The sequence below is a fragment of the Sprattus sprattus genome, assembly GCF_963457725.1.
Source record: "Sprattus sprattus genome assembly, chromosome: 13".
NCBI classification, from domain to species: Eukaryota; Metazoa; Chordata; class Actinopteri; order Clupeiformes; family Clupeidae; genus Sprattus; species Sprattus sprattus.
This window is the reverse complement of record NC_137911.1, coordinates 22,950,158-22,965,107: the sequence shown is the minus strand read 5'-3', so window position 1 is coordinate 22,965,107 and position 14,950 is coordinate 22,950,158. Positions and strand designations below refer to the sequence as shown.

General features: G+C 45.5%; 3 protein-coding genes across 4 annotated transcripts in view; 1 reads left to right on the top strand and 2 right to left on the bottom strand.

Annotated features, from left to right (window-relative positions):
- Positions 1-111: 111 nt before the first annotated feature.
- Positions 112-2,158, bottom strand: iah1 (isoamyl acetate hydrolyzing esterase 1 (putative)). Its single transcript, XM_080850601.1, has 6 exons — positions 1,997-2,158; positions 1,871-1,923; positions 1,624-1,766; positions 1,355-1,516; positions 1,141-1,262; positions 112-496 (listed from the first exon to the last, which is right to left on the bottom strand). The coding sequence occupies exons 1-6, from the start codon at positions 2,060-2,062 to the stop codon at positions 326-328; spliced, it is 717 nt and encodes a 238-aa protein (XP_080706727.1). The 5' UTR covers positions 2,063-2,158; the 3' UTR covers positions 112-325.
- Positions 2,159-2,599: 441 nt separating this feature from the next.
- Positions 2,600-5,898, top strand: itgb1bp1 (integrin beta 1 binding protein 1). 2 transcript variants are annotated; one of them, XM_080850662.1, is made up of 7 exons: positions 2,600-2,691; positions 3,508-3,632; positions 3,743-3,821; positions 3,905-4,038; positions 4,264-4,356; positions 4,889-5,038; positions 5,383-5,898. In XM_080850662.1, exons 2-7 carry the CDS (start codon positions 3,561-3,563, stop codon positions 5,452-5,454), a joined length of 600 nt encoding a protein of 199 aa, XP_080706788.1. In that variant the 5' UTR covers positions 2,600-2,691; positions 3,508-3,560; the 3' UTR covers positions 5,455-5,898. The 2 variants fall into 2 exon arrangements, with proteins under 2 accessions (XP_080706788.1, XP_080706789.1); XM_080850663.1 differs by having other exon boundaries at positions 2,611-2,691; positions 3,488-3,632.
- A 2,539-nt stretch (positions 5,899-8,437) lies between these two features.
- Positions 8,438-14,950, bottom strand: part of asap2a (ArfGAP with SH3 domain, ankyrin repeat and PH domain 2a) — a gene marked incomplete at its 5' end in the record, with an annotated part of 54,096 nt that continues 47,583 nt past the window's right edge. The window contains 6 exons of the mRNA XM_080849987.1: positions 8,438-9,135; positions 9,980-10,099; positions 10,928-11,007; positions 11,199-11,281; positions 12,361-12,472; positions 13,049-13,198. Coding sequence (XP_080706113.1) covers positions 9,061-9,135; positions 9,980-10,099; positions 10,928-11,007; positions 11,199-11,281; positions 12,361-12,472; positions 13,049-13,198 — 620 coding nt within the window. The 3' untranslated portion in view covers positions 8,438-9,060. The remainder of the gene's footprint in view (positions 9,136-9,979; positions 10,100-10,927; positions 11,008-11,198; positions 11,282-12,360; positions 12,473-13,048; positions 13,199-14,950) is intronic.

The window sequence follows — 14,950 nt, the reverse complement described above, 5'->3', positions numbered from 1 at the left end:
ATTGCCTCAGAATGAATAAATGGCCTCAGAGATATCATATGCTGCTATACCTGCTTCTCATTTCTAATGAGTCATTAACCAGAATACATTTGCAAAAATATCTGCATTTATTTAACCACATTGTCCTACTCGGCAGGACCGTGCTGTACACTTTTTTTTGTATCTGCTTTACTTAAAACATCTATAACATAACACATAATTCACTGCCAAGGCGGTTGGTTCATAAAGTTTGCCAGTCATTCGAATTCAGCTGCATTGCCAGGAAACACCAGGTGCTAGTGCTTAATGCTGCCCCTCAGTGGTAGCAGGGTCTCCCTTACGGGCATTAGCACAGCAGACTGCTCTCTGGGCTTGTGGGGTCCACGTCCCCCCAGTAAGGCAGGATGAAGGGCAGTTGACTAACACGACTCTCCAGGAGTCTCCACAGGTGTTGTGCTACAAACTGATTCCCCTTGTCCGAGAGGTGCAGGCCGTCACAGAGGTAGACAGAGAAGTCCTGAGGAAGCAATTTCTTTATGTTACTAATGATCACTATTAGTCTGTGGCTAATGTAGTATTAAATGGCAAGTGTGTGGTTTTAATTCTCATTGAATATGCAGTGAAACCCCTGTGTACGTCAGATCACACATTGAGAATCACATCATGTTCACACACCTTATCTGGACCAATATTCTTTCCTTTCTGTATAAGGCTATTCAACCCATTTCCTATTTTGGTGACATAGAAACAAAGTCATGCAGCATCAGGACCAGAATCATCCTACCCTTGTAGCTCCACTGTGAGCTTCATGTCTGAGGCTAACGGAGAGAACAAACCCTTGCAAGTTCTCTGAAGGTTAAAGCTTACTCCTCATTCTGAGGCTCCTGTCAGGCAGGCATGAATCAGCCAGGATTCTTAGCACACAAGCTCTTGGCTACATACATCTTGGTCAGAGCTGAGTGTATAATTAGAGTTGAAAAAATGAAAAGCAGATTGTGCTTAAAAAAAAAAAACATCACCAAAGGGGTCACTCATCTACACTGCCACACCGACTGAGAAACACTGACAATATATAGACGCAGTACCGCAGAGCATGGAAGGAGACGTACACATTTACAGGATGTGTGTGTTAAAGGGTGCTGTGTCCTTATATGCTCTCACCTGGCCATCTTTCTGCATTAGGGTCCAAAGGTCAAGTACATCAGCTCCACACTGACTGGCGGATCTCACACAGGCCTGTGCATACTGTCCAGCAACAGCGTTAGTGCGATTCAGAGCGGAGCCTACAGTCAGAGAGAAATAAAGTAAGCCACGGATGGAAGGAACAGACTTTAAAGAGCAGTAATAACGTGACATTATCATGAGGTGTGTGGACCTTTCAGGACACACTGTTTCTCCCAGTCAGCTTCATTGAGAGGAGGTGGGGTGATGAAAATTACTTTGTCTCCAGGCACGCCTACAGAAGCCAAATACTGGGCAATCTCCTTCAGATTCTCAGCGTATTCCTGTAAGGGGATATGCTGCTGTGGGTTCTTATCTGATAGCAAAAATGGACGGACACAGAGAAGATCTGGGTTAGGTAGGTACGACTGGGACAGATTATTCCACAATGTATTTGTATGACCACTGTGATATTGTGTTTGCCTTCTAAAGCGCAGTCGTTGGCTCCAAAAAAGACAGTAACAGCTGCGATGTGTGACACTGCCGAGGGTATGACGCGAGGAAGCACGATCTTGGCCCATCTTGTGTTGTAACCTGACAAACCTCTGTTCACCACGTCACATTTCCTAACAAGCATTGCAATCAAAACACAAAAATGTGACGTTAGCCGTAACCCAAACCATAGCCTATTAAACTTTAGTTAAGCTGTTGTAAAGGGACTATTATTCACCTGGCAAGTTTATCTGCGATTTCAGAGCCCCATCCGTTTGTTTGGAATGAAAACTGTGAATAGGAAAACACTTGATTATGAGCAAGTTTTGTCAATGGTACCCCCTTGTGTTCTCAAGTCACTTACTTGTGTAATAGAGTCTCCAAAAAGAATGACCTGAGGCCAAACTATGTGCTTTATTTTGGACATCATGGATCTTCTGTCAAGACACTGCAGACACTTCTGTCAGATATTTTAGACAGGGGAGTGTAAACAGAGACTGTACAGGGGATCTTTTGCGTAAAGTATTTGCTTCTGTCGGATTTTGCACCATCGAATTTTCTTGTCCGAGAGTAACCCACAAGATTGAATTGTGCCCTCTGTTGGACGGCGGTGAAACTATTGGAATAAAGCAACTACAATGTAACATCTTCGCGTTTGAAACATAGTGTTACGTGAATTCACGCGTTCTTACCTGTACAGCAATACTGTTTCTTTACCCATGGCCGGAGTATGCTAGTTTTTAGCCATTTGAAATATATTCACGAGTTGATATTTTACATAATAGGGATTTGCTGCCGCATTAAAAACACGTGTGACTGTTACTCTAAAAAGATTTTATGGTCAATTTTGACATAGATGTTTAACCAAAAATCCCATAGTTTTTGTAACATCTTGCGTTAAGTTGTGCTTCCCCTTTAAGCTGGGTTGGGTGGAGCTCCAAAGGAAGTGAAGTGTCAACGCGACTTTCGCCAAAACAGAAAGAAGTGAGGACGGCTGCTTTGATGAAATTACACACCCAGTATAGCATTTAAGTGGCACAGATCAAGTTCAGAACAGAGGTATGCCCTGCATCACTGCTTTCACTGCTCAACTAAAGTGTTTTTGAAGGAAAACGGTGAACATTTAAGTGGAAGAAATACGAAATAAGTTGTAGTTGAAATGTGGGCTACGGGTGTGGGTGTGGGTTGGGAGGGCTGTAGTGTTTATCCTAGCAACGGGTTTCCGTTACTTGCACTGGGGAATAATTTACTGGTCCTGGACAATGGGCCTTCATTGAGCTGGAGTTTACAAGTTTACACAACGTGTAATAGGCGCGAAGTCTAATCCTTGTACGCGTGTGCGAAAGTAGAGTACTAGCCAGGTCTTATAGAAAGTTATTGAAAGTTCAGAAACATTTTATAGAAAGCACTCCAACAAACATGCGAACATATTTGTACTTCATATGACATAGTCCAATAAAACTTTGCATGATTATAGGCTAATGTAAAAAGCTTTTTTTGTTGGAAGGGGAATGGTTCCATTTCATTCTGTGTTCATCAGAAGGTCGCGTGGAACCATACTTACTGCAGAGGTATTTCACCATTGGAATTGTTGGACTCTGTGCAAACTTCTCGCCTCGTTTAGTTGGCTTAACGGATATGTCTAGCAGCAATGTTTTCAGTGAAATTGACCACACTGTTTCGTCGCGAGGTTTCCAAAGAGCACTGTGCATGCTTCATGTTCATGTGTTATGTGGTGAGCGTAATTCCCTCAGCGTGTGAGACATATAAACACCATCCGAAAAAAATTGACACTTCAGCTAGACAGTATAATTGTAGACACGAATGTGCTTAAATTTTTGGTCTGTGATGTCAGTCACTACCGTCTTCATTCAGGAGTCATCTGCTGGATGGCTGGACAGCTGTGGACACGGTCGTCATGGTGAAATATGTTCCGAAAGGTCAAAAAGCGTCACAGCAGCAGCAGCTCTCAAAGTAGTGAGATAAGCACTAAGAGTAAGGTAAGACATACCCATTTAAGTAACTCGTTAACAACTTGGAGTGAATAACAGACCAGTCTTCCACTGAGAAAAGCTGTCAATGTCACTCTTTTTCTGTCTTTTTCCACCAGTCAGTAGACTCCAGCTTGGGAGGCCTTTCCAGGTCAAGCACTGTTGCTAGCCTTGACACTGACTCTACCAAAAGCTCAGGTTTGTAGCAGTTATGTGATATTATAGTAATGACCTGACACATTTGAGGCGACAGTTTGAAACTTATTTTTGCCTTTACACAGCAGGCAACAGTTCCACAGAGACCTGTGCTGAGTTCAGAGTCAAGTATGTGGGAGCAATTGAGAAGCTGCACTTTGACATGAGCAAAACCCTACATGAACCTCTGGACCTAATCAATTACATTGATGCTGCTCAGGTGAATAACAGAATTATGTATAAAACAACCATATTATTGTAGTAATTGAAGTGAAGATTTCTATCTAAGAACAAGTTTCTTGATTTTGAAGCTATATACCTTTGTGTAAATGTCTTTCCACATAATGTGAGATTACTTAAGATTAAGGTTGTTGATGGTGTAGTACTATATCTCATTGATAGTCCATGTCAGTTCAAATGGGGCTTTGTATTTTGCTGATAATAGCAAGATGGAAAGCTGCCATTTGTGCCCGGAGATGAAGAGATGGCCTTAGGTGTGTCCAAGTACGGAGTCAAAGTAGCTTCATTGGATCAGTGTGTAAGTCTTCATCCTCCTCTCAATGCATATACATGTCACTAACTCTACAAGTCTGTTCTACCCCAGGTCAGTATGCATTGGCTTGAATTCATCTCCCTAACAGTTCTACTCTATTAGAATTTCTCTGGCTCATCACTTTCAGATACACACACACACACGTCATGTGCAAATGAGCAATATGCTCCATCCCTGGCTGAGTGCTGTGCTGTGCTGAGGCCAGATGGCAATTATGTATCCTGTCAGATGGTGCAAAATATTCCATCATGCATTCAATCACCATACAAGTGTAAGTGGGGAACCTTGCATCCCGCAAGGTAGAAATACATCTGTCTTGGCACAGAATGTTCCACTCTAGCAACTAATCTAAGCACCAATGTCTTCTCTTCCTTGTCTGGTCACACTTATTATTGTACAGGGGATTCATGTTTGGTGTTAAATTTGTTGGTTAGTAAGGTCATTTGTGAGTACATAGAACTCAGAGGGACCCAGAATTGAAATTGACAGACGTGTTTGGGGCCCATCCTCTGTGTAGGACGTGCTGCACCGGCACCCCCTCTACCTGATAGTGCGGATGCTGTGCTATGATGACGGCCTGGGAGCGGGAAAGAACCTGCTGGCGCTGAAGACCACCGATGCCAAGCAACAGGAGTGCAGCATCTGGGTGTACCAGTGCAGCAGCGCGGTAAGTGGGCACCGAAGCAACAGCAAGCCAGTAGATTGTGGGGTGGTGTCAGATGTGTGGTATCTGTGGGGGAAAAAAACCTTCAGCTCAACGGGAGAACTGCAAGCAAAGCTCATTGTGTTACGTGTGTTATGTTTTGTGAACTTTTTTAAGCTTGGAAGGGCTCTAAACTAGGGAGTCAAATTTGCTTTCCAGTTCCGAACTTCAATGTTTATTTCCCCCATGCTTTCTGTTGCCCTAATACTGTTTTGTAAACGTTTTTAAAGTATGTAAATCAGAACATGTTGACCTGCTGGAAGGGTATCCCACATCTTCCTAACTCCTATTCCCTCTTCATTCCCCAGGAGCATGCACAGGCTATTTGCAAGGTGCTGTCTGCATCCTTCGACTGTGTGCTGACCTCCGAGAAGTCCTGAGGGCTGTCGCAGGGATTTGTGTGCAAGGCACAACCTTTGAACCCTTGAACTTTTAACCTCTGTGGAAAGCCACCTGGCACGAGCAAGCCCTGGCCCAAATGTCTACCATGTTAACAAAGTACCCCATTTCATATTACCCTGCATGCTGTGACCCAACACTGTCTGACCACCAGTGTCAGTGCATGTGCTCCCATTTTTTTCATGTTTGTAACCTAATTTAATCTATTTAATTTAATAAGCCAGCACCTCAAGCATGCGAATCCTGCCAGGGCAGAAAGAGCTATGGCTGTGATACCAGTGTACCTGGCAGAATTGGCATCACACGTGGTACATTGCAAGGTCACTAGACCAAGCGAAGCACAAGGACCCTTCCACCACAAATGCTGTAAATCCTTCTCTCCCCCCCTTTCCTTATCGTGGTGGGATATCAACCCACCGCCTCCACCTCCCTGGGTTCTAACCCCATGTTTCCCAGTTTTGTGATCCACTTGGGATTGGATCAGTGATACGGTACAATAAAAGGAATGGAATCCTGATGGCTGGTCTCAGTAAGTGTATTTATTTGATGGCTGGTCTCAGTAGGTGTATTTATTTGTTGGCTGGTCTCAGTAAGTGTATTTATTTGATGGCTGGTCTCAGTAAGTGTATTTATTTGATGGCTGGTCTCAGTAGGTGTATTTATTTGCTGGCTGGTCTCAGTAGGTGTATTTATTTGTTGGCTGGTCTCAGTAAGTGTATTTATTTGCTGGCTGGTCTCAGTAAGTGTATTTATTTGTTGGCTGGTCTCAGTAAGTGTATTTATTTGATGGCTGGTCTCAGTAAGTGTATTTATTTGCTGGCTGGTCTCAGTAAGTGTATTTATTTGATGGCTGGTCTCAGTAAGTGTATTTATTTGCTGGCTGGTCTCAGGAAGTGTATTTATTTGCTGGCTGGTCTCAGTAGGTGTATTTATTTGTTGGCTGGTCTCAGCAAGTGTATTTATTTGCTGGCTCTATGTCAGAGAGTGTCCCCTCTTGAGTTATCGCTCTTGAGCTCCACTGGCGGCAGATCTCCAGGCTCTCTGGCTGCTGTGAGGGATTGAGGGCTTTCAGGTTCATGCTCTAGTGATTTATGACCAACCCAACAGGTTGCAGGGAGCCATCTGTGTGACCTTGTTGTCTCACCATCAAGTCTGCAGTGAGATGTGTGATGTATACAGTATATCATGGCCAGTCTTTTGAACATTGAGATGATCTCCACTAGATGGCAGTACAGCTCAATTTACTTCCTCAACTTTGGTTTCCTTTGATTTAATACATGTTTATCTCAAATACACAGACATGTAAGGATGGTCGTCTGAATCAGGGTCTAACAAAAGGCCCCTATGCACAGGAAGGAAAGAAGACGACTTGCAGAACACTCTGTCACTTGTTTTCAGTTCCAGTTTCCCATTTATTTGTACAATGTATTAAGAATCAATGCAGTGATCCACACTATATGGAAGTGAATGGTATACTGTAGCTTGTTTGACTTTGTTAAAGTGTACACTGGAGGCCTACACACAAAGGATTGCGTGACATCCTGGTCACCACTCTAGACCAGAGGTCATAACGTAGTTCTGTTCACATTTAAATATTCACAAAAAGTACACATTTCTATTTACAATTCCAGTCCATTTTTTTCCGTGAGGTGTGTCGTCACACCACACGTCTGTCCCCTTCACCCCACAAACGACAGTTCATTGTAGTTCGTCAAAATTCCATCTATGCTACAATGTCAGTTAATTAAACCGTACACACAAACATACATACATACATATGTGTATATATATATATGTGTGTATATATATTTTGTATTTATAACACATTCTATAAGAGTTGCTCTGCAACCAAATCAAGTTCTTCATATAAAATGCTCTGTTAATGATATTCCATGATTACAAGACATCTACTCTGGCAGTAGAAGGTGGGTGTGATGGCATGAAAGAATAGAACTGAATGTGGAGGAGAGGGGGAAAAAAACCTGTAGACTATGCTCATTATACGAGATAGCAGAAAGCCTTTTCATTATACGTTACAGATTAAAAAAATAAAACAGGCTGACCAAATGACAATGGGTTAGAGGCACAAGCTGATTCTTCACAGAGGTGTGGTCCAACAAGAAGAGAGGTTGGCTGGGGTAACGTTACAGGTCTTGAAGCTCAGTTAATAGATAACCACAACGTGCCACTGAGGGGCTGTCCCATAAGAACAGGGCAGAAGCAATGAGAAGAGCAAATAACAGCAGACACAATCCTCCTCTTGCTAATGCATGGCAGAGAGCTTTCCAGACTGGGCGGCCGTGTTTCACATTCATACTCATAAGGAGATGATGGATTCAGGTGCTCACGGACCACCCCTGATGTCACTGGAGCGTCAACACCGACCCAATAAGACTGATCAATCCAGCCCAATTTTGTCACCCACCCCGCCAACAACACATTTATGATCTACCTCCTCGCCTCCCCTTTCAGCTCTCTGTATATGCCTCTCTCTCTTTCTCTCGCCCTCTCTCTCGCTTGCTCCTTCTCTCTATCGCTGTCTCACACATACACACCTGTTTCAACATCTCTTTCCTTTACCTCAAGCTCTCTCAGAAAAACACTCTCTCTCTCACATGCCCACTTACACACACGCGCACATGCACAACGTACACACGTTTTTTCCACACTCCCTCCTCCTACACACACAGAGTGCAGCAGCCTGTGCCCTCCTAGATGTGATCAGCGAGGGCCCTATTTATACACTCCACCTTGCGGAGGCTCGCCTGGAAATGGGGACAGCGGAGTGCCCCCTAGAGAGGCCTCCTGGTACATTCCTGGGTTAGCACCATATAGGAAAAGACAAGTTTTAACATTACTCCGCTTTCTGCAGTAGAGTCCTACACACCCAACAACTTCATGAGCAGTTCAATAACATCAGTGATTAACCTTTAAAAAAAAAAAAAAAAAAAAACATGCCCAACATGGAATGTTAGCAAACAGGTCTACTGTAACATTTCACACAGTTATTTATATAGATATTTAGTAAGAGAGCTTCCAACAGATAAAAAATATTTTACATTTGTTTCCTAGTGTCCACTTAGGAAAACGTTCTGTACAGATGTGTATCTGAACACCTCTTCATAACATTAACATTCTTCCTCTTATATTTCAGTTAGGATAAATAGGTCAAAAGTGCATTTATTGCTAAAAAAAAAAATCACAGACTACATTTTTTTTGTTTTTTTCCTGTTTTTCGCCACGGCTGGAACAAAAGGAGAAAAACAAGGACCAAAAAAAGAATGCAACACAACATGTTCCCATGACCACCGAGAGCTTGTACAGGAGAGATGATGACAACAACGTCGATGAAGATGAAGATGATGATGATGATGATAAAAAAGGCGAGATATTCCTATTAAGGGAGGCGCGTGCAGTCATGTCACAAGCTGCCGTGAAGTCACCCTGTCAAATGCAGATGCTCAGTGCGCACTGGCTTCATGAATGTGAAGACGATGAAAATGGAACAGAGGGAGACCTCGACAGTCGCTGCTCGGTCGGAAAGGGCGACCTCTTCAGCCTCGCTCAGTGTCCGTGACCTCCGCTTGTCAGTCCGATATGAAGAGCACGAAGGTGACAGGAAACGCGCCCTTTCTCATCGGCTCACCTTCTATGTGGCCCAGCTGGAAAATGAAAGACAGGAAATTACATCACTACATTGCCCCATCACTCCTTGTCTACTTGTGTCTCCTGCATAAGCCAACATGAATATTTCCGTATTCTAGAATGTTCTGTGATAGACTGGCAAGAATAAGGCTGGGCTTCTCCTATTTCTGGTCAAGCTTATGTTTTTTTTTTTTTTCTGCCAATAATTCTTATGTAAAAAATAATACAAAAAAACCTTGGCAGAATGAACCAAATGCATCTGAAGGTTTACAGCCCAAAGTGACAGCAGCCATAGTTGTGAGCTGAGGCAGGAAACAGGTTTTTGTCAACTTGAGTGAAGTCATGTGAAAATGCCACCAAAGATGAGAGCAGAAAATGGAGCTAATGCGTGGAAGAAAAGAGAGAGAGAGAGCGAGAGAGAGAGAGATAGAGAGAGAAAGAGAAAGGAGACCACAGCTGGTCCACAATTCACACAAAAAGAATGAAACAAATGCCCACAGAGGAGCAGAGCGGAGAGGAGAGGAAGGAAGGAAGGCGAGTGGGACAGTGGCCCAGAATGAGTTCATCGCTGGGAGCACATGTCACCACGCCTCCTGGCACCCTCACTGTCCCTTCACTCCCACGCAGCCCGCTCCACATCGGACGCCTCTCCGACCAGCCATCATCACACCCCGTCATCCTCACCTCCCTCACAACACACTCTCATCAGCCACAGTAGTGGGCTAGTGCACTGCACGGTAGTGCACTTATGGGAGATGGCAGTTCGGGCACAGACACTGATGGATGGCTGGGTGATGGCCTGCGTGGGGGCCGCCTTTGGACTCTGTCAGTGTGGCTCCCGATCCACTGGCCTCTACTCACCCACCACTCCGTGTCCTCCTCCCCGTCCACCACGATCACCTCGCCCTCGGTGAAGGTCAGCTCGTCTGGGTTGTCCGCCGCACAGTTGTAGAGAGCCTTCACCCGCTTCGGTCTCTGTTTCTATGTGTGAGAGAGAGAGAGGCAGACAGACAGAGTGAGGATGAAGGGAGTGGCGAGGAGAGGAGGATTGCATACAGGTTACAGGGAAATTCAATGTATGGCCTTCAAGCTGCCTTTATTTATTGCGTGGTTTCAGCTCTGATTTTAAGATTGGATCTGTCCAGATGTTGACAGATTACGCATGCGGACCTCTGTCGGACTAAAATCTCTTTGAACCACACTTGTTCGAACCAATTGGTATTCGGCCTGCGATGCCACATAGGAAAAGAATGACCTCTGGTTGTTTTGGAGCTGGAACTACGCAACAATACAAAAGCGGCTTCAGACCCTGTCTGAGAAGCTGCCGATAGCAGAGCCTTCAGTCTGTTATTTCATCTTTCTTTCATCTAGCAAGTCAAATCACAAAACACAGTTCACTTTCACTAGCAGCCTATCAGCTACAATATGCTTGTTTCCAAGAGAACAAATTTGGCTTTGAGAACAAAGCTTTTATTTCTGTTGCAGTGCACTTAAATTGTGGGGAAATATGGGAAGAGACGCACACGCACACACACACACACACACACACACACACACAAACACACACACACACACACAGACACACACAGACACACACACACACACTGCTGTGTGTTGTGAACAGGTGCATGGCATACTGTTAACACAGTCTGAATTAGCTCATTTCCTCCAGCCTAATAATGCAGTTCAATGAACTGGATGCGAAACATCTTTCCTCATCCAGTCCTCCATACCGTTTCAAATATTACTGCCCCGCAGAGTGCAGATGGTGGAGGAATCACGCTGCAACAAAAATGCACCGCCACTTACCGAGTACCCCGGCTTCCGCGGCACTTGGGCTGGGGGCAGTGATTGGCTGATGGTGTTATGGGGGCCGGGAACTTCCTTAGCTGCATGGGAAAAACACAGGAAATGACATCCGAGTGAAAACACAGCCATTTCCATGGGGCCCGTAGCTCCCAACAGAGGTGGGTTGATGCGGTCTAGAGGGGAAAGCCCTTTTAAAGAATAACAGCGGATGTGGGTGTTTTGTTATGCTGGTAGGTGGTGCTGGTGATGGGGGTGGTGGTGGTTGACTTACAGTTGAACATGTTTCTCTGACATCTACCTGGTCTCTCAATGGAGCTGGAGTGAAGCGGGGGTCCTCTGTTGAATTTTTCCATGCTGAAAGGCAAATGAATGAAGAACTTTATCTGGGCCGTGGCGCTGGGGGGGGGGGGGGGGGATGCATTCATCTGACCACAGAGGTCCACAAAGCGGCTCCCCTCACTCAGCGCTCCCCTGCTGAATGGTTCTGGACCCGAGGGAACTGAGGTCGGGGGCTTATGCTGCGGAATACTATCTGCAAACTCTTTGTGCTTGGCTAGGCCTCTGGTCTGGCATGGTGTGTGTGTGTGTGGCTGTGCATGTGCATGTGTGTGTCTCTGTGTGCTTGTGAGTGCATGCATGACCAAGTGTGCAAGTTTGTATGAGCTTATGCATATGTATGTGTGTGTGTGTGTGTGTGTGTGCGCGCATGTGTGTGTGTCTCTGTGTGCTTGTTCGTGCATGCATGACCATGTGTGCAGGTTTGTATGTGCCTATGCATGCATATAAATATAAATGTGTGTGTGTGTGTGTGTGTGTGTGTGTGTGTGAGTGAGTGTGTTTGTGAGTGTGCGTATGTGTGTGTGAGTGTGCGTATGTACGTGCGTGTGTACTTGAAAGGGGAATTAATAGCCTGGCACAACAGCAGTCCCCCCGCCCCCCCCCCTTTTTTCCCCTCCAGCGCACTCCATTACAGAGGGGGTCACCTTAGTGAGCAATAGCGTGCTGAGGATGGCTGGACTTCAACAAAGAAAGCCTCCTTCTTCCCTCTCCCAGTAATGGAGGAGTGGGGAAAACAGCTCACATTTTACACCAGAGCCAGGAACACACCCGCCAGCAGCACAGAGATTTCCGTTACATAAGGACTCGAGGTGAATGTGTCATGTTTGCCTGGGTGAGACTGATGTCCCCATGTTCTCCTACGCGGTCACATGTTCTTATACGTGTTGCCATGTTTTTATACGTGTCCCTGTGTTGTTATACATGTACCTGTGCATATGCAGAGTGAATGTTTTTGAATCTCTGTGGGGTGTGTATTTGTGTGGATATGTACATGGTCATGGGCATCTATCTAAGCATGTTTGTGTATGAATAGCAAGTGTTACACACTGTGTGTGTATGCGTGTGTGTGTGCAAGTGTGTGTGTGTTTGTTTACCTGGATGATGGGGGGCCTCGGTTGGGGCCCTGCCCTGTCTTTGGCTGCATGTTCATGGCCTCCATCACACTGACCGTCTTGCCCACAGGGGGAGGGACGTTGGGTCCCAGGACTGCAAGAGAATGAAGGATGCATACACTCATCACAGAAGGCTACTCTTCATCTGCCCTTTAAGAACAGGATGCATACACTCATCACAGAAGGCTACTCTTCATCTGCCGTTTAAGAAAAGGATGCATACACTCATCACAGAAGGCTACTCTTCATCTGCCCTTTAAAAGGTCAACTAGTCGCCCTCGCCATGCATCCATCCTACAGACACGACCTTTAATGAACAGATCAGATAAATGCAGCGTCCACTCAGTCAGCTCCTCTCCTCAATCTACATGCTGGTCTTGCAACTGGGATAGACAGTCATTGACTCACCAGCAGAGAGAAGGATAGAGAAGAGAGGAGAAGAGAAGAGAAGAGAGAAACAGATAAAGGAACAGAGGAATGAAGAGGGTGAAAGGAAAAGAGAGAGAAGGAAGAGATAAAGAACTGAAGGGCAGAAACAAAGGGAGAGGGAGAGAGACAGAGAGCGAGAAAGAGAGCGAGAGAGAGAGAGAAAGAGAGAGAAAGAGAGAGAAAGAGAGCGCGCGCGAGAAAGAAAGAGAGCGAGAGAGAGAGAGAGAGTGTGGGCACTCACTGGTGGTGGAGGTGACGCGCATGGGAGGCACTGGAGGGTGCATGTTTGGGGGGTCGGAGGACGACCTCTGCCTGCCTGACAGGTCTTTGGAGCCCGGCTTCCATCCCGACGTGACCGTCTGCACCAGCCCGCCCATAACAGCCAGCTGCCCTGGTGGGGGAAAGAGAGAGAGAGAGAGAGAGAGAGAGAGAGAGAGAGAGAGAGGGAGAGGGAGAGAGAGAGAGAGAGAGAGAGAGAGAGAGGGAGAGGGAGGGGGGAGCGAGAGAGAGAGTGGAAGAGGGAGAGGGATAGAGAGAGACAGAGACAGAGAGAGAGAGAGAGAGAGAGAGAGAGAGAGAGAGAGAGAGAGAGAGGAAGGAGAGAGAGAGAGGATGGAAGAGAGAGAGAGAGACAGACCATGAAGGATTAATACAACAACCTGATGGAGGTAATACATCTCAGTCTAGACAGTGAGAAGAACACTCTGTGCTTAAGACAAGACAACAATGAGGCCCGAGAGAGAGAGAAAGGAAGGAAGAGAGAGAGAGAGAGAGAGAGAGAGAGAGAGAGAGAGTGGAGGAGGCAAAGATAGAAATCTAGTGTGAGATGAGTGTGTATGAGTGGGGGGGGGGGGGGTTCTTGAATACTGATGAACCCCTCAGCTCTTTACTGGATCAATAGAAACCTGAGCTAACCAAAGCTAAGCTATGCAGCCAGGGCCCCCTACAGAAGGCCATGTGGGTCTGCTCTGTTCTCTCTGGAATCTTGGAGCCTCTCCAGGCGAGCGCGACGCTCCAGCCCATTCCAGCCCTAATTCCATTAGCCCCTGAGAGAACGCCGTTTAATGGGAACTCGGGAGCGGCCCGCTTATTCTTAAACAAATTCCCCCCAGCCCTTGACGCTGTTAGCCGGAGAATCTCCTCCAAAGGGGACTCATCCGGCCTCAGGTTTAATCCAATGTGTTTTAAGTCGAAAAGTACGTCATCTCGGGCCAAATCCCTGACAAAGATGGAGCGCTGTCATAAAATACTACACCAGAGCGAGACAGGTTGTTCAGCCGAGCTGTGATTATTTCAGGACGGCCTTGGACAGTACCAAGGGAGCGTAAGATTGAACTGTGTATCTTTCAGTCGGAACAATTCTGTGTACAGTCAAAGCTCTTTTTAAGCTACTGCAAAATTTCAACCCTCTATGTGTGTGGTTGCAGGTAAAGGACAACTAGGGTTGGGAAGGTTACTGTAACCCCTTTGTAAATCACCATCATTTAGATTAGTAACTGTAATTTAATTACATATTTTTTCTCAGTAACTGTAACGGAGTACAATTACATTTATTATGTCATTCTTTTTCTTAACTCCATGTTACATGTAACTAGGTACTCCCCAGTGGTGTAGTGGTCCCTGGAGAAGAGGGTATATCCTTAATTTTTTTAAGCAGCCCATACAGCACAGGATAAACACACTGTTTTAAGAAGTGGGTATACTCAATTCTGACTATACTCTGTATACCTGCATACACCCTGGACTACACCACTGTTACTGCCCAAGCCTGTGGACATCCATAAATATCATCAAACTGAGCCCTCAACCAGCACAGTTATCAAAGAAACTGAGTGCGAGACGTCTCCAGCTCAGTTGCTGACAAAGCGATCTTGGCTATGATAAAATGTGTTAAACAGCCCTGCGCTTGAGCCCACACCATGGCTCAGACCCAGGGTTACTTCTCCTTAGCTAGCTGAGGGGTGCTAGGTCAGCAATTTCACACCAGCCATTGCAGGTGCATTTTCACTGAATGAGTTGCAAAACAGGATTCAAGGTTAGAATTAATAATGATCGACAATAATCTGATATCTGAATCTCATATTCATGTGTATTTTTGCCTCTTAATTTGACTTAGGTTAGAATGTATTGGTCTCTGGTTAAG